At 37.3% G+C, this 22,401-nt stretch overlaps 2 protein-coding genes across 7 annotated transcripts; one reads left to right on the forward strand and one right to left on the reverse strand.

The window, feature by feature from the left end:
• Positions 1-755: 755 nt before the first annotated feature.
• ush1c (Usher syndrome 1C) lies at positions 756-17,241 on the reverse strand. 6 transcript variants are annotated; one of them, XM_025053808.1, is made up of 21 exons: positions 17,096-17,241; positions 14,321-14,388; positions 13,190-13,333; positions 12,970-13,108; positions 12,720-12,828; positions 12,593-12,617; positions 12,463-12,520; positions 12,176-12,364; positions 12,037-12,096; positions 11,501-11,557; positions 10,085-10,227; positions 8,814-8,879; positions 8,600-8,742; positions 7,440-7,451; positions 7,360-7,379; positions 3,396-3,437; positions 3,236-3,289; positions 3,040-3,139; positions 2,145-2,254; positions 1,921-1,976; positions 891-1,818 (listed from the first exon to the last, which is right to left on the reverse strand). In XM_025053808.1, exons 1-21 carry the CDS (start codon positions 17,129-17,131, stop codon positions 1,725-1,727), a joined length of 1,725 nt encoding a protein of 574 aa, XP_024909576.1. In that variant the 5' UTR covers positions 17,132-17,241; the 3' UTR covers positions 891-1,724. The 6 variants fall into 6 exon arrangements, 5 of the variants coding, with proteins under 5 accessions (XP_016886398.1, XP_024909575.1, XP_024909576.1 ...); XM_017030909.2 differs by lacking the exons at positions 891-1,818; positions 7,360-7,379; positions 7,440-7,451 and adding exons at positions 756-884; positions 8,341-8,393 and having other exon boundaries at positions 17,096-17,240; XR_003049066.1 differs by lacking the exons at positions 891-1,818; positions 1,921-1,976; positions 2,145-2,254; ... (2 more) ...; positions 3,396-3,437; positions 7,440-7,451 and adding exons at positions 7,574-7,738; positions 7,948-7,997; positions 8,341-8,393 and having other exon boundaries at positions 6,938-7,401; positions 17,096-17,240.
• Positions 17,242-17,546: 305 nt separating this feature from the next.
• ccdc77 (coiled-coil domain containing 77) lies at positions 17,547-21,915 on the forward strand. The gene is made up of 12 exons (XM_008337491.3): positions 17,547-17,683; positions 18,773-18,823; positions 18,990-19,176; positions 19,276-19,418; positions 19,682-19,778; positions 19,934-20,021; positions 20,179-20,267; positions 20,495-20,643; positions 20,767-21,028; positions 21,141-21,266; positions 21,371-21,523; positions 21,639-21,915. Exons 2-12 carry the CDS (start codon positions 18,786-18,788, stop codon positions 21,783-21,785), a joined length of 1,479 nt encoding a protein of 492 aa, XP_008335713.1. The 5' UTR covers positions 17,547-17,683; positions 18,773-18,785; the 3' UTR covers positions 21,786-21,915.
• The last annotated feature ends 486 nt before the right edge of the window (positions 21,916-22,401 follow it).

Here is a 22,401-nt window from a genome sequence, read left to right on the forward strand (position 1 = left end):
ATATTATTGGGTTATTATTAGTAATATTATACAGTTGAGGGAACAGGAGCTAACAGGGGGTTAGAAAGAAAGAGAAAAGCAAAGAAAGTGACAACAACATAAGAGTATTGAAAAAAAGCACAACAGTTAAAGTCGTTTTTAAAAGACCTAAAAAAATCAACCACACTTCTCCAATTTATAAAGCAAAGTTTTCTACATTAAAACATTTTTGTGTGAGAAATAAAACAAATGAAAAAGTCAATTTAAGAACTGACAGTAATTGAGGGTAAATGCAGGAAAGCAAGTGAAATCTAGAAATAAAATGTTTGAGTTTGAAGTTCTTTCACATAAGAAATGCACATTTGACAAAAACCTTACCAGGAAAAGAAACAAGTAAATAACTGAGACAAAAAGTGTAAAAAAAAAGAGTTGATAAAGTATAAACAGTATAAACATTTAAAATACTGTTTACTAGATGAACTGAGAAAAATATGCCACACAACTGAATATGATGGTCTACGACCAATAATTTCAATCTTGTAAAATACATTTTGTATAAAAAATAGAACAATGCAAAACAACGTATGTTCAGAAATTATGTTAAAATACCTTTGACTGGATACATGAATTTATTTATTTAGTGTAAATGTCTAGTAATTATTACCTCAAAGGATGAGAAAGGTTACAATATACAAAAGATGGCTCAAGGATTCTGGATTCTTACAAAACTTAATAAAAACACAGTGACACAAATAAGTTGTATGAAGACCTTGAGAAATAGTAAAATGTTTGAGTTTATTGTAATTTCTGTGATGGAGGAACTTGGTGAAGTCATCAAGTTCAAACTTTTCTTTTTAATCAGTTTGTTTTTCCTGTGATGATGATAAATGCACTAGAAGAATGTCCTGCAGAACAAAAAGGAACAATCAATGTTGTTGTCAGTCTCCAACAACAACATGTACACATTAAAAAGATAAGCTGTGATATATAAACAGACCTCTATTATAAGGTCTAAACAGACCTGTATTATAAATGTCTTTGGTCACGTCAGATTAAAACACATGCAGGTAAAAACAGAGAGAAACAAGAAATAAAAAGGTCTTAGACTGAACAAAGGATTCGTTTTTTATGTTTTCTTTTTTCAAAGTGTTTTTTGTGATATAATTTCACCATAAAATCACCGTGGTCAGTCTGAAAACATGTTTTAATATTTACTGTGGTAAACCAGTGTCCCTGTGTGTCCATGTCAGTCAGAACCTGTCACAGTCCCGTGGAACAACATCAATCAGAACAACTGCTGAAGGCTGGCAAGGATTCTTTTTAGGCTGCTTTTAATAAGTGTCCGTGACCTGGGTGTACAGCTCACTTAGCCAAGAGCTGGCAGATATATGGTGGGATGGGTCACTGATTGCATTAGTTACAAATACCTCGGCCTAAATAGCCTGTGTAGCTGTATTGTTGTGACACACGTGGTGCAGCAATACAGAAACATTTTGCCTTGAGGCAGTCATAAAGAAGGACAAGAAAAAAAACTGAACTGAATGCATTGACTGACACACTGACAGTTCTTCAAGGATACAAGGAAACAAGTGGTGGGTTCACACTTTCTCTTGACAAGGAGACTATCACATGTGCTTAAGAATACAAACCAAAATGCCACAGCAAACATCTCTCCGAGACGTGCAGTGAAAAAGAGGTTTGAAGACTATGTGGATTACCAGCACGAGGGAGGAGAGGAGGGAAGGCTAGTGCTGTAGTAGGTAGCCATGTCTGTACAGTGTGGCACTGCCTTGCACTACCTTTCTGTTCACAGTGGGACTGACTGATGCTGACTTAGGGCTGCATACACGTGCACACACACATAATTGCATTTGAATGAGGAGTCAAAATTTTTGATATTAAACAGTTAAGGGGAAAAAAATCGAGTTAAGAGAAACTTACACTTCATCTTCATAGACTTTTGGAGGGGAGACAGCAATCACGACATCTATCCAGTCCTGAGTGTAAAAGGAGTTAATAGAGTATAATGTACAAGTCAAGATGTAGCAGCAGAAAAATCCGTCTACTTTGATTAACATGTGTTTGGCAATTTCATTGTTAAGGTAGAGGAAGACAGAATGTTTATTATAGGTGCCATTTTATTAAATACATTTAGTGAGTCGTACCCCTCCACTATTCCAGGCTCGAGCCAGAGAGTTTTGGCCCTCAATCAGTGTGGAACCAATCAGAATTTTCCCATTCACAGCCAGGAGTTCATCCCCTGGTACTATGCCACCTGGAAATAAAGTGATAATTATAATATCAATTAATGACACTAAGAATGAGTTCAGTGTTCTGAATGTTTTTGTTAAGGTGCAAGATCTTTCCTCCAAACATCTATTGCTGCTCAACCAATGATATTATGGTCATATATGAATGTGATTATTGTGAATGGCTAACCTTTTTAAAATTCCAAATTACCTTATTGTACTGAAATACATCCTTACCACATCCTAGTATTGAATTATCTAATAGTAGTACTGAATGGTATATTAGTAGTAAATTGGATATTTCTTTTCTGCCAGAGCAGCAACACTTGTCATCTTATCAAATGGCTTTCCTGGCTGAAATTCAAATTAAGGTCAACACAAAACTATAGATTCAATGGTGTCTAAATTATTAATGCAAGTGCAATGCATCATGGACCCTCTACCCCTACAGATTTGTCTGGAAAAAGTGGTCTGAAACTTCCTTTGTGACTGGCTAGTGTCCAAATGTCAGCTGTGAGAAAAAAGCCAAATGGACTGCAGATAATAGTCTATGGTGTCAGGAAAAGAGGAGCCTAAAGGTTTCTCTTCATGTTTAAGATACTAGAGCCAAAGAGCATTTCCTGGACAGCAACCATAACAACAAAATATAGTTGTCACAGTCAGAACTAAGTGGGGGAAAGAGGTATATGTCCTCATCTGGTGACTGCATGACTGAGTCCTCTTTGTACAGAGGAGTCTTGTATCGATGACATTTTTAAAAAATGTTAAAAGGTGAAAAACACACAGTCACTCCTCATAGCAACACACTGACCATGTGTATCTGCAGCACCACCTTCATACAAAGATGACACAACCAACTTTCCCAGTGGAGAATCCGCTCCACCCTCCAGAGCCAGGTCAAGCTGTCCAATCTGGACGGCACAAATAAAAATCATTACCTTTTACAAGTCAGAGGTAATAGTAGTTTTGTTTTATGAATTGATTTTAGAAGGAAACAAAACAGACACCTTTTTAATTCTCAGCAGTCTCACATCGCGACCGCCAATCTGGTCCGCAGAGAACTATAAATAGAATGCACAAGAAGTCACAGAGCTGCACTAAGTCACATATATGCAGTATATAAGGAAGTGTGTATGTATATATATATATATATACATATATATATACCATAGAATACGGATCGAAGTCGTCCTCATATTTCCGAAATCCCTGTGCAAAGAAAACATAGAGTTAAAAGTATTTTGTGCTTGGAAACAAATCACACTCAAAAAAAAAAACATCGATCTCCAGCTAGATTTCCTTTGACTAATAAATTATCCCTGAAAATAATAAAAAAGGAAGTAACAGATATCTCGACTTGCCTTGCACATTTCGAATCATCTAAATAAATATAAATAAAACATTGCATCTGAAAGGATGAACATCTGGCTGTTATTGTGAGTGTGCTGTGATGCTGCACCTTTCCTTTTTCACAACCTGCCTCCCACCAAAAGAGGTGACAGCTGTCAGACCAGCCGTTCAAAGGTTGCTGTTTCCACCTCAGCAACTCTCAGACCATAGAATTCTGTTTATCAACTGTAGCTTCAAAAAAAGAGGAGCTTAGGACAGTCACACTAATATGATAAAAAGAAGATTTAAATCTAAATGTTCAACAATGTCGAAGACACAAACAGTCTGTTCAAGTCACTACCCTGTCAGTTTCCAGTAAAGATAAAAAATAATCACTGCAGTCAAAACCACTGCACCCACTGCACGTTGAGATACTCCATCTTTGAGTGTTAAATCAACCAATATGCAACGATGCAAATGCTCCTCAATTGGCTTAAGATGCAGCAAACACAATAAAAACAAGGGTATGAAGCCAGAAGTAATGGTGTGGGCACCTCCCTGCAAGTACATAGACATCATCGAACTACGAATGTGGCTTTAAGCAACAGGAAACAAGGAGTAGGAAGCAATTGGGATGTCACACAACATAGTCATGGCAATGAACCCAAGGCCACGAGAGGCAAACAATAGTTCTTCAATCAGCCACAAGAGGTCTTGATGTGACTCAAAGTGAAGGAAGAACAGGATGAAAGCACTCCAGTGATAGTATATGAAGGGGAGTGGTTTAAGGTATGGATTACTTGTCGTTTGTTGTTTGTTTTAAAAGACGAGTTGAAGGGCACCATCCGTTTGAGCATTTCTGGAGGCTGAAAGAAAACACCAAGTAAGTGACTCTTAAACTGATCAAAAAAACAAAAAAACAAATAAAGAAATAAAGCACCAGTCCTGCTTCTATTCTTGACACAAAATGTACATTATGCACAGTATGCCACTGATTAAAAAGAATGACTTAAACGCTGCTCCGTGGTTTTAGGTTCTCAACCGTATAACTCAACCTAAATGCAATAGAAACATTATGTACAATATTACATTTTCAAAAATGTCAGTTAAGTTGTATTGAATTAATATACCAACATAAATACAATTGTGTGTTTGCCACACTAGAACGTCCTTTTTTAACATTAACAAATGTGCCATACTTTTCACTATTTTACCAAAAAATCTTAGTTTAGACCAGGGGTCTGCAACCTTTCTGAAAACAAGAGTTACTTCAAGGGTACTTAATATTATGAAGAGCTTCTTGTTTGATACAGACATCTCAAACAATGTAATAATAATCAAACAGAAACCTAATGCTGTTCTGGGACATACAACAGTAACCATTTGAAAGGGTAACTACCGTAACTATTAGAATATACCCCACAGGAACCATCCATTGGGGCTACCAGGTGCCTGGCATAATTGATGTAGTGTATTGATAATTGTAGGAACAAGACTTTTGCAACAAGACCGTCCCAGGAAACAATTAGTGTCAGCAAACAAACCAGTACTTTGTTTTCTGGAGTTGTTTACTGCAATGTAGCTATTTATATACACATATATATTAATGATTAAATAAAACCTATATTGTTTCCTTAATCATTGTCATCCAGTGTTGTGTTAAGCTGCTCTGCTTCACTTAGGCTTTCAACAAGAAAAATAGTAATCTCTCCCTGAACATCTAATAACCACATGAACAGCTGGAAAACTAACCAGACCGTGAACAAGAGGCAGAATTATTCTTCAGCCAGACAATAGCATGTCTGAAAGCATTTAAACACTGTGGTGCATGTTTATTTGCAGGAAGCAGATTGGTGCAGTGTGAAATTTCCTACCAGACCATCCGAACGGTGGGCAGCTTTGTGTGGGTCTGGTCGCTGATTCTGTGACTGTGGCAGCATGACAGGTTTAGACATGACAGCAGCCATCGGACGCTTCTGGTTGGGGGGACTAGGAGCAAATTGCTAGTAGGGACAGATGTTGTTTTTAAAAAGCTGACTGTTCATTTGGCAAGTCAGTACAAACCAAAAACACAAGGCTCCAAACTAATTATAAATATATGTATATCTAAAATTGGTTCCTTAATAAGACTCACCAAAGGAGTGCTTGCAGTGGACACATGACTGACATGGGATGTATTTCTCATTACCTGAATCACAGTGAAGTAAAAGTATGTTTTCAGTCTGCAAGTACATGCACCACACGGCAGGGGAACTAGATAACAAAACACCTTCCTCTCAACTCCACAGCAAAGCAGATATAACACCGTATGCAGGGCCCAAGAACACAATGCAAAACATCTGAAACCAATTTCCCACAGCAAAAAGTAAACTGTACCAATAACCCCATTCAGTCATGCCAGTATTATGGTGTACTGCTTTTGTCATGCATAAAACATTCAAACACTCTTACATCAATAAACCTGGAGTGTATAAATAAATCCAATGCTTCAGTTCTGAAGATTAAGACAAACAACACCCAAAAGCCACACGTGTGCAACAACCTTCTTAACTCAGAGTCTCTAACCTTGGGACTTGAGGGCAGGGACATTTCACTAGTGTTGGAGGAGTAAATCCCTCCTCTCGGGAGATAACCACCTGACTCCCACTCACTCCTGCTTTCCGGGGGACTGGAAGGCTGCTGGTGGTGATGATGTTGATGATAATGGTACATGCCTAGGGAGCCTTTCCGTTCTTCAATGTGTTGTCTTTGTTGCGGTGGTGGCGGTGGAGGGGGCGGAGGCGGTGGTGGAGGAGGTGGTGGGGGTGGAGGAGGTGGTCGCGGGACAGGTTGAGGAGAGGATGGAGGCCGTGAAGATTGAGATAAAGGATGGATTTGCGAAGAGGACGGGACGTTAAAATGAGATTGCATTGGGTGGGACTGTGTGTGGGACTGTGTGTGGGACTGTGTGTGGGACTGTGGGTGGGACTGTGGGTGAAGCCGCCTCCCCTTGTTAGTTAATGTAGACGAGGCAGAGGGAGGTTTCCTAGCAGCTGGAGATGAAGGTCTACGCTGGGGCAGTGCTTGAGTTGGATTAGGTGGATAGGTGGGGACAGGAGGATGGAGCTTTGGTGAAGGAGGAGGAAGCGGCAAAGGAGGAGGAGCCTGGCTAGAGGTTGGCTGAGTGGGGGCTAGTCTCTTCAGAGGGCCCCGCAGGCTCTGGTCAACCTCGTCTAGGTTAATGTCATCCAGGTCCGTGGTGGCCAGCTGGCCGCCTGGAAAACGCTTAACCCTGTGCTCAGACGCAGGGGATCGAGGTGGAGAGAGCTTAAAGTCATAAAAAAAATGTTTCATGAGATGTTAACTCTTATAACCTAAATATAATTTCAAATCACGTTATTTCTGTTTAAGTTCCATCGCTAGCAATTAGCATTTTATACAAAAGGTTTTCTACCAGCTCATCTGTGTTTGAGAAAGACTTTTTCAGTCCATCATTATGAGAAAGAGTAGAGCTGATACACTCAACTCAAGCTTTAAAGATAAATCATCAATTGTCACAATAGGTGCTGCACACTATTTATAGATGTCATGGGCAGCAGAGAGACATGTTTGAACTTGTCATGAACAAGACATGTCAGTGGAGCTCCACCACTGCCTTTTCTTGATCTATTTTATTTAAAAGAAATACGCCAATTTTCCCAGAACAGCAAAGATATGATAGAGAATTTCACATAATTCTCATCTGTACCTCAGGGGAATCGTTCTCCACACAGGAGATCTGCTCCAACCGAGTCTGACAAAGACGCTCGACCCAGTGCTGCACCTTTGCAGACTCTTCTAGGTCTTCTCTTTCTGTTTCTGAAACCTGGTGCAGAGAGCCCAGCCCAAGCAGCATCAAAAAACATGCATCAGTCTCTAAGATTATCAAGATGAACTGTGGACCTGCATGACGACTGATTAGAACAATAAAAAAATGATCTCATTGGGCACCACAGTGCAGTTATCAATTTCATCTGAAAACACAGTACACTCTTTACCTCCTGAACCAGCCTATTGATCTTCAGCTGCTTCTCCCGTTCATGCATCTCTTCTTTCTCCTTGGCAAGTTTCAGCTCAAACTCCATCTCCTTTTTGTTTTTCTTTTGCTCCTGAAGCGTGTCTATGTTTGACCCTTTCTTCTTTTTCTTCTTCGTTTCTCCTTTCTGAAGTGCCATTGTTTCTTGTCAATGAGACCATTCAAATAGCAGTTCACAGTCAAATGTGCCACTCCAAAACACACACCAAGACAACTAAGAAACATTTCTCGAACACAAATTCTAAACTGACAAGTAACAAACCAGGAATGAAGTTCCCTCTAACTTTTTTCTGAGACGATTCTAACACCACACTGAACTCACACAGTTCAAAATACCTTGCGAATTGATGGCAGTTTCCCTTCGTATCGATAAAACCAGCCAAATGCTAAGGATGGAGATGAACAAAACTCATTTTCAAAAGTATTAGGTATGTTTGGAAAAACTGAAACAAAACTCAATAAGAAAGAAAAAATGCACAGCACAGCACACAAAGAGAAAATAACTCTGCCGGTCTTATCCAAACAAACACTTCTGCAATCTTAATCTAAGTCAATAAGAAAACTTTTGTGTCTTAATAAAGAGCTATTGAACTTCCTTGTGGAGACACTTTGGTTGACAGGGATATACAGCACAAATCTCTGTACTTGCTGGTTTGCTCCAACAGCCTCAAGCATCAGCTGTGCTGATGTACTAGCTGTACATCAGCACTTACTGGGCTCAGAACTTACTTGTCTGAGCTGCTTGTCCTCCTTGTTCCCTTCTGTGGAATAGCTGGTTTCAGCTAAGAGGCCACGCCAAACAGAACAGCACGACGCATACACAGCAATGGGAGAACAACAGCATGCAAATAGAACAGGAAGGAATACAGTGAGATACAGGACAGAAAGAAAATCTCTGTAACTACAATTCTAGAAAATTATTTTAAAAAACTGGTCCAAAGAAGAACAAGGATTCATGCAAAGTAACATAAAGGTCAAGTGATCTTACGAGAGCTCTTAGTTTTAGGAGATGGAGTAGTTTTTCTCTCAGGTGGAGCAGGTGACTTTGGAGCACGTGGGCTTTTAGGTCGGTCTTTGGATCCCCAGTCTTCTTCCCACTCTCTGTTGTGTTTACTCTCCACTGCTTCAATCCTACACAGGACAAAACATTAAGTTTTGATTCTGTAACAAAACTACATTAACTACTGATACCTGTTGCGTACTTCTCCATCTCCTTTCTGTAGCGATCGTCTTCTTCTGCAGCTTTCTTTGAAATCTCCATCTTTCTTCTGTAAATTACATTATTACAGTATTTACATGACAATACAAAGATGAACAATAAAAAAATTAAATGAATTGGAAAAAGACTGATTTATTTTTTGTGTCGCCGCTTGGATATGGCAAAGTACATTTAATTAGTGCAAGGGCCTCTTCTGGTATGTGAAAACAACACAGTCAATAACACAGTCTGGATTCAGAGAAAAATCGATGCTGCTTGGTTCGTCAACGTGAAGAGTCTTGTTAAGCCATCTTGATGGATTGTAAGTAGGTCATGCAGAGCCCTGAATGAGGGCTATGTTCAGGTAAAGGCATTCAGAAAGACAAAATAAATTTTATCCACATAAGAACAGCAGAGAGCCAGACTACTGCAGACGCAGAACCCGGCAGACAGGAATAAGGTATGGGGCTGAATACAAATGAGGCCAAAACCTATGGCTTTTTGTGACAACAAATATGACACAAATATGTGTAAAAAATGTAGAATGTTTCAACACTTTTGTGTATCTCAGCTACAAGAAACCCACTAAACAAAAGAATTAGAATGAATCCAGGGAGTCAAATCTGAACAACCCTTTTCAGCGATTTCAACATTGAAAAAATGTATTCCCAGTTATCAGTCTCTTCGAGTGCTAAGTGAAGGTGATATCATTTTTTTACTAGAGAAGATTTGTTAAAAGCAACAAAATAACTAGGGAACAGTAGTTCCCTGAAATTAAATGGAATTAGTATTTTGAGTTATTTATATCAATTTTTTTAGCAGCACAGAATGTTTTATGAGGAATAATTACCATTAAAGGAGTTGCTGGTCTTCATGTCTAAAGTATTTCACAATATATCATATCATTGCCTTGTATCATGATACGTATCGGATCGCCAATACACATCCCTTCTGTGACAACCTTAGATGTTTCACAGTGCTTACCGATTAGCTTTGATCATAAGTCTGTCCAGCATTCGCTCTAACACCTAATCTTGTTCAAAGCCGTGGAAATCCCCATAGTCATTACAAGGCATCTGATTGACTGATTGTTGATTAATTTAAAAAATGGTAAATACATATATTATATTATTTATTACCAAAGATTGTAGTTCAAAGAACATCAACTTTAACATGACTGTATCTTTCTTTGTCTTTGTTTACCAATAATATTCCTCCCCTCAAACATTGCTGCATGTACTGTACTCTAACAAATGTCATCTGTTGTTCACTCACTGCCTCTCCTTCTCCTGCTGCTCTTTGATGATTTTGTTGGTCTCTAGTGCCGCCCTTTTCTGGTGCATCAGCTCCTGTCGCTCCAACTCCCTGCGAGCCTCCAGTTGTAAACGCTCCTCATCTGTCATGAAGAGCTCACTGCCCTAAGAGAGGGACCAAAGTCAGGGTCAAGTAATCAAGAAAAGAAATAAAGAGGCAGAGCCAAACCCAAGCAAACCAGGCTCTAGAGACCTGAGGGAACGTCCAAATCAGTCTCTTACACTGAAGTCACAGCAGAATTAGTGTTTTGTCATGTCAGAACCTCTGGTGTTCAGCATCTGATCAACTTTTACCATAACAATTGTACAATAGATTTTATTTATATTAAAAAATATTTTTTTTAAATAAATGAATTTAAAATAAATTCAAAACATACTTTCAAATTAGGTTTAATTTAATATGACGGCAATTCAATTCTAGGTTTAAGTTTTGTGCTTGTACTTTTCAGAAATGCATATAAGATTGAAACATTGTGCTACTTTTTGGTATTAGTATTTTCTTAGAGATGTATCTAAAAAATGGCTAAAAAAAAGTATAAACCTGTGCACGTTTCAAAGCCCAGCATTCAGTTTCAGTGAACAAACGGAATATGCAAAGTAAACTATGCATGAAGGGAAAATAAATCATGGCTTTAGCAAAACACAGTGAACATCAATATTCTCCTGGCTGTGCACTTTGCCCAGCGCCTTGAATGATGACAAATATTATTCCTGAAGACCATCAGACTGAGGCTCAAGAAGGTAATGGGATGTCTGATAAAAACCCCATTTATCTGTGCAGTGGTTACAAACCAAACTACATGGAATATCTATGCATATATTTGTATCTGTGGTATTTTATGTTTGGCATAATCTTAGTCTGTACATAAAACATCATCATATGTAAGGTATTACAAATGGTACAATAAGGTTTATCTGCATCTGGAACTGTCTGTCTGATCACATGTTTGTTTTGACCCATCATTTCTCACATTCAGTGAAATGACTGGTAAATGATTTTATGTAATTTCACATTTAGATAAAAACAGGTTTTGCAAACTGAGTTTCCTTTTCCACTGCAAAGGATAAGAGGAAAAGCTACTGTATCATCAGGGGTCAATAAAGGCTGCACATTGTATTACACACGGTGATTGCCACTTGTAGTCCTGTGGGGTGTATTTTAAACAATTACTAGTGACGGCACACACAAAACAACAATGAAGTGGGCAGGTGTAATTATTAAGTGTTTGTAATCATCATTCCAGCCATGTTTTCTAGTGCTGCTGCTTGAAAAACAAAGTGCTGCAATTAATGTAAACAACAGTGTGTATAGTGCTGCTACAGACAATGTGGGTTACATTTGAGTCTTTATTTTGGAATAATTTATTAGTGTACTTACAGCTCCCGTCAAAACTGTAATAGTCAGACTCCTGCTGCTCTTAAGGACACGCACAGCCTGGAAAAAGAACAGATTCACTAATAAAGATGAAAGCAACGGTCTTAACCTTCAACAAGCCACTGTTCAGATCTACAGTAATGACTAAAATCCACCAACTCTGTTAAAAAATATACATAGTTATCACATATTTTGGTGGGGTTTGGGTTTTACTATTACATAATTCACATTTTCTCATTAATAATTATGTCACTTGAATCAATCACAAATAGCGATGTATCAGTAATATTTAGAAATGACAGTTTACTCTTACCTTCTATATTATCACTGTGCATGGGTTGTATTTAAGAAAGTAAAATTACCCTTACTTTACACAACCACCATTTATTACAAAGAAAAACTGAGTTGTCTGAGCTCTTGGCTGAACATTGATTTGGCATTAGCTTAGCCTTAGTTAAACTGGGAAAAAAGCACAAATCAATACATGCGATGAATGTTGCATTTAAAATACATTTAAAAAAACAAATCACACAATTCACCTCTGCGTGATCCAAAATGGTGAAGTCTACCCCATTCACCTCCACAATCTGATCTCCAACCTACATATTGATAATAGATATAAACCACAGCAAGGAGGAGAATGGAAGTCATCTTATTAGTGTTTTTTTTAACATTGACCTCGAGTCCAACTTCGGCAGAGAGAGACCCTGGTTTGACGTTACTGATGTAAATGCCAGGTTTCTGTGTGGGGCCACTGGAGATGCTAATGCCCATTCCTTTTGCACCAACAAGGCTGAGGAACACTTTCTTTTCTTTGATTTCCTTTCCCCCAATAGATGCTAGGCCTGCAATGCTGGTCTTTTTCTCCTGAAATAAATTATACATAAAATACAAGCATTAGCCATTGGTAATATAAAAAGCCTTCCATCAACAAAGAGCATGAAGAAATAAAAACTGTGTCTTACCCCTGACTCAGACACATACTGGTCAACAAAGTGCCATTTGAGGGGTTCATCTGAAGAACTGCAGAGAGGAGGACGTCAAATTAGAGTGTAAAAGATCAGACATAAAAAAAACAGTAATATAACAAGTTACCTTTTCACTGGAATCATCCCAACATCTGACGACATGCGGCCAAACAGAAAAAGAATAATGATAAATAAAGTTGAGGAAAATCAATCACACCGACATAAATGATAGTACATATGTTTGTGTGACTCACGTCTGACTTTGAGTGACACTATCTTCCTTGTCTTAATGAGACTGATCACCTCCTCGTGGATGCAAGAGGAAATGGAGTAGCCATTAATTCGAACAATCTCATCACCAACCTGTAAAACAAGGGTCAGGTCAAAGGGTCACGTCATATAGTTCATTTTTCATTCATTTCAATTTGTCTGAATCTGGGAATTCAGACAAAGGTATAGCAGTGGCACCAAATTGGGGGTGGGGGGTGCGCTTTAACACGTTACCTGGAGGCCCACGTTCGCAGCCTGACCGTCTTTAACAATCTGGGATATGTACAGACCGCAGCCAAACTCTAACCCTCCTCTTACACTCAGGCCTAGTCCTTCATGATTTGTACGATCCAAGCGCACCTCTTTGAGCTTCCTGTATTGACAAAGAGAAATGGGTGAAATTAAAATGAAGAGAGTTGATATTTATATTCATTTTATAAAGATATTTACTCACCGTGACCGCTTGGGGGTAAGTAGGTCATATTCCACCTGGTGTTTGAGTGGGATCAGAGGACGAATAGCATCAAACAGTGGCAGGCGTTTTGGATCATTGATGACCAGCTTCAGGTCTCCGACCAGCACGGGTAAATCCATCGACCTGAGAAAATTACACGATTAGATTTACATCAAGCAGTCGACTGAAAAAACTATAGGTATGTGTTTTCAGTATACTCCTGATAAAGAATACAAATATTGGAATAGATCCAAAACAAAAATATACACAGGTACATAGATATACTTCCACAGAACATGCAAATAAATACAATGTATTTTTGTACTTTTGTCAAAATGTTGTGAGTATTCTACATTCAAACTAAAAGCATCAATCTGTTTCCCCTGATATGTAAATAACTAAACTGTCGTTATTTCAGTCTTACATACTTTATGTTATAGGACAATTTTCCTATCGTCCTGATGTGATAAAAATTAAGTGCAGAGTAGTTTAGAAGCATGGGGACCCTTAAAATACTCCTTATAGCAGCTTTTGATTATATAAATTTATTTTATTTTTTTCGAGTCTTAAAATTTAAGGATTACAGAATTTAATATGCTAAAGAAATTAGAATGGCTATTAAAGCAGCACAGTCAAAGCTACAGTATAAACAAGTCCACCTGGCTTCCTTGTTAAATTATTAAGGGCTGAAATTCAGCTGGGTTTGAAGGATGAACATAAAAAGATCTTTTGTGGAGAACTGGCCATGCTTGTCAGAGCAGAGTGGAAACTGATCACAGTCATAACCTATAGGGCCACGGGCCTCTGCCTGGGTACAAAGAATAACTGAAACCTAGACATGAAGCCCTCACCAGCTTGAGAAAATAGGAAACTAGGATGAACAAGAGAGTTTTAAACTGCAGGTGTTACAGAAGTTCTGTACATTTGAACACCAAGAGCTAACAAGAAGTCAGCACAAGTTAAGAAACTGTGTACTGTATCACATTAAATGAAAAAGACAGTGCAAGAAGATTTTCACCCTCTTTTACACTGCTGTGTCCAAGTGATAATTCAACATTTATTCTTACTATTACCAACACTAAAATGTATTCTGTTAACTACATTGAAGAGTTATTGGTTGATTGTACTCACTGGTGATACATGCGGAGGACGTCATAGAGGTAGTCCTTCTCTGCTTCATTTTCAATCAGTAGTTCCACCTGCAACAGCAGACAGCAGTTGTTGACAAAAAGAACACCTCAGCACTCAGTACCTCAGCCCTGTGGTCCTGCCATCACATCGGGGGGTAAACAATTTGTAGAAGTCGTACAAACCTGGTGGCGGCTCAGATACAGCAGCAGAGTTTTAAGGAAACGTTTCGGCCAATTGGTGATGTAACACATTTCCTTTCCTTCTACTAAATCAGCTGACCGACTTTAAAAGTTTAGTGAAGGCTTCACTATTGAATGACAAGGTTCCTCAAAGTGAGGCAGGTGTAATAGCCTGCCCTTCCCTAACTCGGAAACCACAGGCAACATGGAATAATAGAACGATGGCAGAACAACGGGGGGAGAAGCTGCTGTGTAAGGTCAGCAGTGTCCTCTTACATTAGACACAAACAGAGGTCAACATTCACACCCAACATTCACACAAGCATAAACACACCAGCACTCTCACGCATACACACCAACACACAATCTTTTAAGCTATAAGACCATGTAGAGAAGAAAATCTTAGACAAAGCTGAATTTCATCCATTAAATAAACATTGGAGAAACTTTTATAAAATCTAAACAACTATAAAACACAAAACCACACCTAATAGACCTTTCATGCTCTGAGGTCACACTGGGTGTGTGTGGAACAGTGTTTATGATGGCCATAAAGTGTAGAAAGACTGTTAGCTTAGCTAGCACTGCTAACATTAGAGCCTAAAATAAGGACGGACTTTAGCACCAATAACCAGAAGGGAATAAGGACGCCTTTAAATACAGGGCTTAAAAAGAACTGCACTATTTGTACTATCATAAATAATATACCATCTGACAATTAAGTCAGACTTTTGTATAGACATTCAGAGAAGACAATTTTAAATATATATGTATACATATAAAATATAGATATAGATAGATGTAGATATGGACATAAAACGTTTGCAAATAAATTGCAAGAAAGATTGCAAGAGATTAAAATATGAGAGAAAGATGTATAACTTTAGAAACCCAGAAGATGACTTTAAAAGGTGACTTGAAGTGTTCAGAATATAGAAAATGTTAAAGTGAGAAAGTAAAACTGGTAGTCAAGATTCTTTGCCTCTTGTTATGTTCTACTTCTGTAATACTCTATTGATGCTTTTCATAAAGTAGTCACTTAAATCTTATTTTAGGACAAATACGTCCAAACATGTATTTGGCACCGACAAGATCCAAAATGGTAAAGACAAACACATTTACAACATTTTAGCACCAGACTTCATTGGGAAAACATTTGATCTTTGCAGTTTGAAGCACAGCTGTGTTGTCTTTCCATTATTTTGGTATGATTTATTGAAAAAAACAAATGGAAAATAAAGCAGGTTATATGCAACCATTCCAATTACATGATCCTAAAATCAAGATTTACTGACCATGACAAACAAATAGATTTAAATAAATTATATCTATTTTCCTCTGCCTATAATTAAACTCATAAATATTCTCAATTTTTCCACGCCACTGCTTGTAGCTGGCACAATTTGCATTTCTAATGCCACAGTGGTCTTTGAGAAAAGTCCACAAGATGTGATGCTGCATCCTGTGAGCCAGACAGATGGTCTGTGTGGGCTGTTTGGTGAACCCTACCTTAGGGGCTGAAAACACCCTAAATAGATCACGTTTCCTCACGCTGCTGCAACAAACATGACATGAATCAAAGAACTGAGTCTGAGCTAACATTGGGTTGTCAGTTTTTCCCACTAGGGTAACATCAGTGATGTAAGAATAATAAAGCCCACTTTTATTATTTTTTTAAAATTCCAGAAGAAAAATTCTACTTCTCATTGTGGTTCTAAATGCTCAGTCAAATCAGAAATATTTGAAATGAAGCGATACAGCCTCTTTTACTTTTAACTCCGTATAACTACATCCGTGTTTGGTAAGACCTAAGTGCTGTTTTATCTAGTTAAAGAAAAAAAATTAATTGGTCTAATATAAGCTAATTGTTTAAACCCTAGATTTTCTTTTGCTTTTAGGACAAATAGATAGATTACTTTATTTTTTATTTAGAAATTAGGTTGTAATAAAAGTCTGGTATATTTAAATTCAATAAAAATGTAACAGCACAAAACACTCAGGTAGATAGAAAATAGAAATAAAAATACAGATAGGTAGAAGGACCCTTAAAAGAACCACAAGATAAGAAGGTAGGTAGGGTGCAGCAGACAGATTATGGTAATAATACTGCTGGTAAGAGGTTTATGCTGCTGTTAACATCAGTACATATATCTATATATTTATTCATAATATAAAGTAATAATAACAGTATGTGGAAATTATAATAGTAAGATTAAATAACAGTATATAGTACTAATGGTAGCAGCAACAGTGTGTAATGTAATAATTTAAGTACCGTAGTACCAAAGTACTGAATGACTCATACTGTAGGTTTATGACTCTTATCAAACGCAGTTTCTCTTCACTAGCAGAATACTACATAATTGAATTAAAATGCTTTAACAAAAATTCACATGACTAAAGTTAAACATCTGAAAACGTTTTGTTTCAAGATATATAACGTCTCTAATGTTAAGGCCTGTACGTTTCTGACGCGAAACATCTCGCTAGTATAGCCGACACCTGAGACAGAGCCAGGTAGACATACACCTGTAAACACACACGATGCTTTAAAAACATTGTTGTCACAAAATAAATCAAAATGTTGTCGGTTTACCTTGTGTCTAAATTCCCGAGCAACCTTCCGCTCCATTGTTGACAGACTAGAATGAAAGGGTCACAAACCGTGGACTCTCTCAGAGTGAATGAGTTTAACAGTGTACCAGGGTCTGTGTCAAGCTAGGAAGAGACAAAGAAACGCTTCCTGTTTGAAATTTCATACTAAATATGCTTTCTACTTTCGCGGTTGGTATTTTGCCATTAAAATAAACCACCCCAGCACCCTCAGATTATACATTACTATAGGAACGTAGTTTTTTGGACATGTAGTGTTCTCCGTACGATTTATTTGTAGACATTCATTTTGAAAGTACTTCCGCCTCTCTTGGCGTTATCAAAGCCCATGTTTATACACAACATAACAAAATTTGTTAAAAAAAGAATGAAAACGATTTAAATTAATTATATATTATTATATCAACCTACATATCGATTATTCGTTACGGCCAGCTGTCAATAGCTGGCGCAATAGCACAATGTTCCATGTGTTTCACGAAGAAGAAAAAGGGGTGTGAACTTCCGGATTTCAAAATATTGGAAGCAACGAACTCTACACAACAACTGTGAGATTATTAACCGACTGCAGGTATGAATTAAACTGTATTTTACATATTTATAGTATAAATGTGATATGTTATATAACTAATTTATGAAACGTTAAAAAAAACATTGCGCGTATTTATTGCTGCATATAATGGGTTTAAAGGTAGATAGACTCGTGCATAGTTAGTAGGAGAACTTTTTGAGTCGGTGGTTTGTTTAAGATTATTATTTAAGACAATAGGAAATGCTTTCGTCCTTACTAATGACTAATTTATAGTCAACATTGCCAACGTGTAAATTCAAGAGTATACTGCTATGTGCTTTCCGATCGTCCCGCTCCCCCTGGCGCCCAAAGTATTCAGCCCTTTCAGTTTGACCACCATATGATCAAATATCCTATATATTGTAAACAAACTATGTGATGTCTCCCTTACTATAACCCGACCATTGATTGGACGCAGCGTGTTCAATATTTTCTTTAGAGAGATATTCAGAGAGACATTATTTTTAGATATACTGTATTATTTAAATTTTCGGGATTACAGTTGTGTTCACTTAGTTCAGTATTAAAACGTAATATATTTCAATTTTAAATAATGCAGTTATTGATTGGAGATGCTTCCAATGTAATTTATTATGGATTTTTTTTTTAGGATAACAGGCTAATCAACTTAATCAAGAACAAATTGTTGCTAAAATGTCCAAAATGGATAATTAAATTAAATTATAGTCTTTATTGTCATTGTAACCTGGGGATACAACGAAATTGATCCTCTGCTTTAAACCCATTACCAAGGCCCCCGATGATGTTGATACTAAGGATGCTGTAGTGATTGTAATTGATGTGACCAAAAATCACTTTGGCCTTTAATCTGTAATTATTCAAACTATGGTGTACTAACATAAAGGTTTTTGCATAAAATACTTTCTCATATCGGGGTTAAGAAAACATCCCATAATTTCAGATATTAAATATATATATGTTATTTCTGACCAATGAAATGAAATATAAAATAAACAAAGTCAAACATAACACAGTAGAATTAATTAGAAATAATTAGTAATGATTCCATTAACCCATCTCATGTTTTGAGTACAAAACTAAAAGAACAAATGCTTTTTTTTTTTACAGTGTTTGTTGAAGGATGGGATCTCCAACAAAAGACGCAACAACACCACGCAGGTAAGATTGTTTAGTTAAAATGCTAGAGAAAATACTTTTATGTTAAATGCTAGTTTCACTGACTTCTGGTGAAAATAATCTTGTCCTGAAGTTAAGTTTAGCACAGTTTAGCTCCTTGTTCTAGGAGTTTTGATATGTTTTAACATCCTTGTTATTATTTGCATAGAGTGAACATTCAAACCCCTGGTCGGGAAGCTGACTACCCACTTCCTCCTGTCCATGAACGCCTCGCATACCTTCGCCCATCCAGGGAGTTGCTAGAGTTTTACAGACAGAAGATTGCCCAGTTTGATGAGGAACATGAGGAGCTGCTGCAGATGCTGGAAAAATATAAAGGCATTACAGAGGATCAAGTGAGGCACAGCTAAAAGCTAAGAATTTCTATGTTAGTGATCATGTCAGATATTTTTTATGTTTTGTTTTTTATCCGTCTGTCTCTGTCAATTTGCCAGCACAAGTTGCAGATGGAAATGCGACAGCGGGAGGGAGAGATTTCCGAATTGCAAAATGCTCTTAGTGACATGCAGGTGTATCTTTTTCAAGAGAGAGAACAGTCTCTGCGACTTTATGCAGAAAATGACAGACTTAAGATCAGGTAAGATAAGTATTTGTTAACACTTTTATGACTGATCAGTGTTGATTGTACCTGTTTACAGAGATGTTGGACAAACAGCCACAGTTACTATTATTGAACTGCAATATTTCCTGTGATTATTTTAAGGCTTAAAGCTTGTTTGTTTAAATGTCCTTAACTGATTGTGGGTATTCACTGGTTGTATCTAATCTTATTACTTATCACCATGAGAATACTTTGATACATTTGCAGCTTAAGCTGAGAATTAAACTTTTGTTTTACAGAGAACTAGATGACAGGAAAAAGATCCAGCATCTTCTTTCACTAGTGGGTCCTGATGCAGGAGAGATCACATATTTTCATAGAGAACCGCCCCACAAGGTATACACTTTTTTTTATTATCCAAGCACAGGTGTAATATGTCACCGGGTTGAACATCAAAAACAAATTTTGTTTCATTATAAATTTTATCAGCTGTAATCTGTAAACACTAGATGTAAATCTATTTTGATGGCACACATATAATAATGTTACAGGTTGCTATCACTCAGAAGAATGCTGAAACTAGATTGGAGGAAAGTCTCAGTCTCAGGCCAGCCAAATTTAAAACTGTGAACAAAAAAGGTTTGAAAACCATTTGTCTTCTGAATGCCTTTTGCACAATATGTTATTGATATTATTTATTCTGTGTGTAACTCTATAATTAAAGCTTTTATGTGTATTATACAGTAATGAGTAATAAAAGTAAAATAATTTCATAAAAATCTTTTTATGAATGCAGAAAGTGGCAGGAAAACAAAATCAGCAAATGGAGTAAATCAAGATATTTTGGAGCAATACAAGAATGAAAACCAGACTCTTTCGCTTCAGGTATGAGCCCACTATGACAGTGTTTCCCAACTTTTTTTTGAGCCGTGGCACACCTAATGATCTCTCACGGCACACTAGTGTGCCACGGCACAGTGGTTGGAAATCACTGCACTATGACAAGGAACTACAACAGATTTGTATGAAAACAAACATGTCATCATGTTGTAAATAAATAAAAAGTCAAAATAGATTTTTAGTAGGTTTTGTGTCTTAATATTGCGTTGCAGGTGGAGGCACTGCAGACTCAGATAGAAGAACAGACACGTTTGGCTAAAGAACAGATAGAATCTCTGCAGGAGGATAGACGGATTAAGACAGAGGAGGCTCATGCACAACAACAAAGAGACCAGGACAGAATCACAGCACTGACCGATAAGTAGGTTTCTGCTTTGTCTGCTTTAGATGGCTAATATTGACATATGTCCAATATCTGTACCCTAAAGAAGATGTTCAAAGTAACCACATTAGCTATTTTATTCTCTCTCATTTTCCACTTTAGGCTTCAAAAAACACAAAACCTTTTGTATGAAAGCACAAAGGATTTCTTACAGCTGAAGTTTGAAGCGCGGGCTAATGAGAAAAGCTGGATGGTGGAAAAGGATCGACTGCTCAGAAACCTGGACTCTTGCCACAACCGTGTGAGAAAATCAGGTTCTGCTGGGCCTGAGCCTGGCAGAACATGGCACACCAGCAGCAGCACAGCCATGCTCCTCCAGCGCCCTCAGCCAGTGATACAACAAATGCACAAGGAGGAGTTAAAGGTACTTTTACTGTCTGTGTATGATAGTACAATATAAGTTATTAGATCTTAGATAAATAACTATTATTAACATTTGTCATTAAACTTAGCTTTTTATGTTGTTTTTTTATCAGACAATGCAGGAGGACCTCAAGCAAGCGCACCATCTTGCAGAGATGTACAGGAAACAGTGTGTTACTCTAGAGACAGAACTCGCCCAAATCCGAGAGGAGGGCGACGTGGGCAGGGAACTATTTAAGGTACAATGGTTGTACGCCTGTCTTCAACATTTGAATGTCACTTTTATTAACAAATTAACTTTTCTTTTTTATATTTTCAAATCAATCCATGCTTATCTGTGCAGGATCGTTCAGACAAAATGGCCAAACGCCTTCAGCTAATGACTCAGCGATATGAGGCTCTGGAGAAGAGAAGGGTCATGGAGGTGGAGGGCTTTAAGACTGACCTGAAGAACCTCAGACAGAAATTAAAAGACGTTGAGAAACAGCTTCTCAAGGTAAGCACCTTTTGTATTTTCTCAGCAATTCTAAGTTGTTATTTTGTTTTTCCAATATTAAATTTGTTACTTTGTAATACTTGGTAGTCATACTAAGATATGATTTTTGTTTCAGGTAACCCTAAATGTTGGACCCAACCAAGACTTAGCTGTTTTGCATGAAGTACATCAGAGCAACACCAGGACAAAAAAAGTTCAGAATGAGCTGATGGCACTGAAGGCTAAAATCTATGGGCTTGAAAATGAGTTAAGACGTTGTTGAAGAATAAAGAGTACTTTGTGTGTATTCGTAATATTTTAATTGTTATTTTTAATGACTAGAACCGATTCTTTTTCTATTTTGTATTTTAGGTCAATAAAGATTTTTCATTTTAGTGACAAAAACAAAACAATGTTGTGTTATCCTTGGACTTCCTTAAAATTATCCCTCTATAAGCTTTTTTAAATACGATTTAAAAATGCAATTTAAAAATTTAAAAATGTATTTGCTGTACTCCCCACCACCAGTTAGAACTGAAGAAGCCTCTTGGATTAGAGGTGAAACGTCTTCTTTTAGAAAATGCACTGGACATTACCTAACAGAACTTTTTTAACTTGACCTGGATGACTGAGAATCTTCATGGACAAATGTAATTGTATTCGTTCGTTATGTCTTATCGGTGAAATAACCACGCATGCTTACACAATTTTAATTTATTTTACGTTTACAGTGCCCGGTATAGTCTACAGACTCATAATTAACGATATCTGGCGGCGAAATTATTGTACTTGTATTTACTGTAAGTATCCTCACCCTTCTGGATATAGTGGAAATAATAGCATCTTGTTTTTTTTCTCAAATATAAAATAATTGTCTATTGTCTTGAACGTAAAAATCG

Source organism: Cynoglossus semilaevis, unplaced genomic scaffold (genome assembly GCF_000523025.1).
Source record: "Cynoglossus semilaevis isolate Cse_v1.0 unplaced genomic scaffold, Cse_v1.0 scaffold1382, whole genome shotgun sequence".
NCBI lineage: Eukaryota > Metazoa > Chordata > Actinopteri > Pleuronectiformes > Cynoglossidae > Cynoglossus > Cynoglossus semilaevis.

Coding starts and splice junctions, on each gene's coding strand:
- ush1c (XM_025053808.1), bottom strand. CDS start 17,131: ATGGAGCGGAAGGTTGCTCGGGAATTTAGACACAAG. Junction 12,521..12,592: donor GGGATGATTCCAGTGAAAAG/GTAACTTGTTAT, acceptor TCCTCTCTGCAG/TTCTTCAGATGAACCCCTCA. Junction 1,977..2,144: donor GAGCCTGGAATAGTGGAGGG/GTACGACTCACT, acceptor TTTTACACTCAG/GACTGGATAGATGTCGTGAT.
- ccdc77 (XM_008337491.3), top strand. CDS start 18,786: ATGGGATCTCCAACAAAAGACGCAACAACACCACGCAG. Junction 18,824..18,989: donor GACGCAACAACACCACGCAG/GTAAGATTGTTT, acceptor TTATTTGCATAG/AGTGAACATTCAAACCCCTG. Junction 20,022..20,178: donor TAAAACTGTGAACAAAAAAG/GTTTGAAAACCA, acceptor TTATGAATGCAG/AAAGTGGCAGGAAAACAAAA.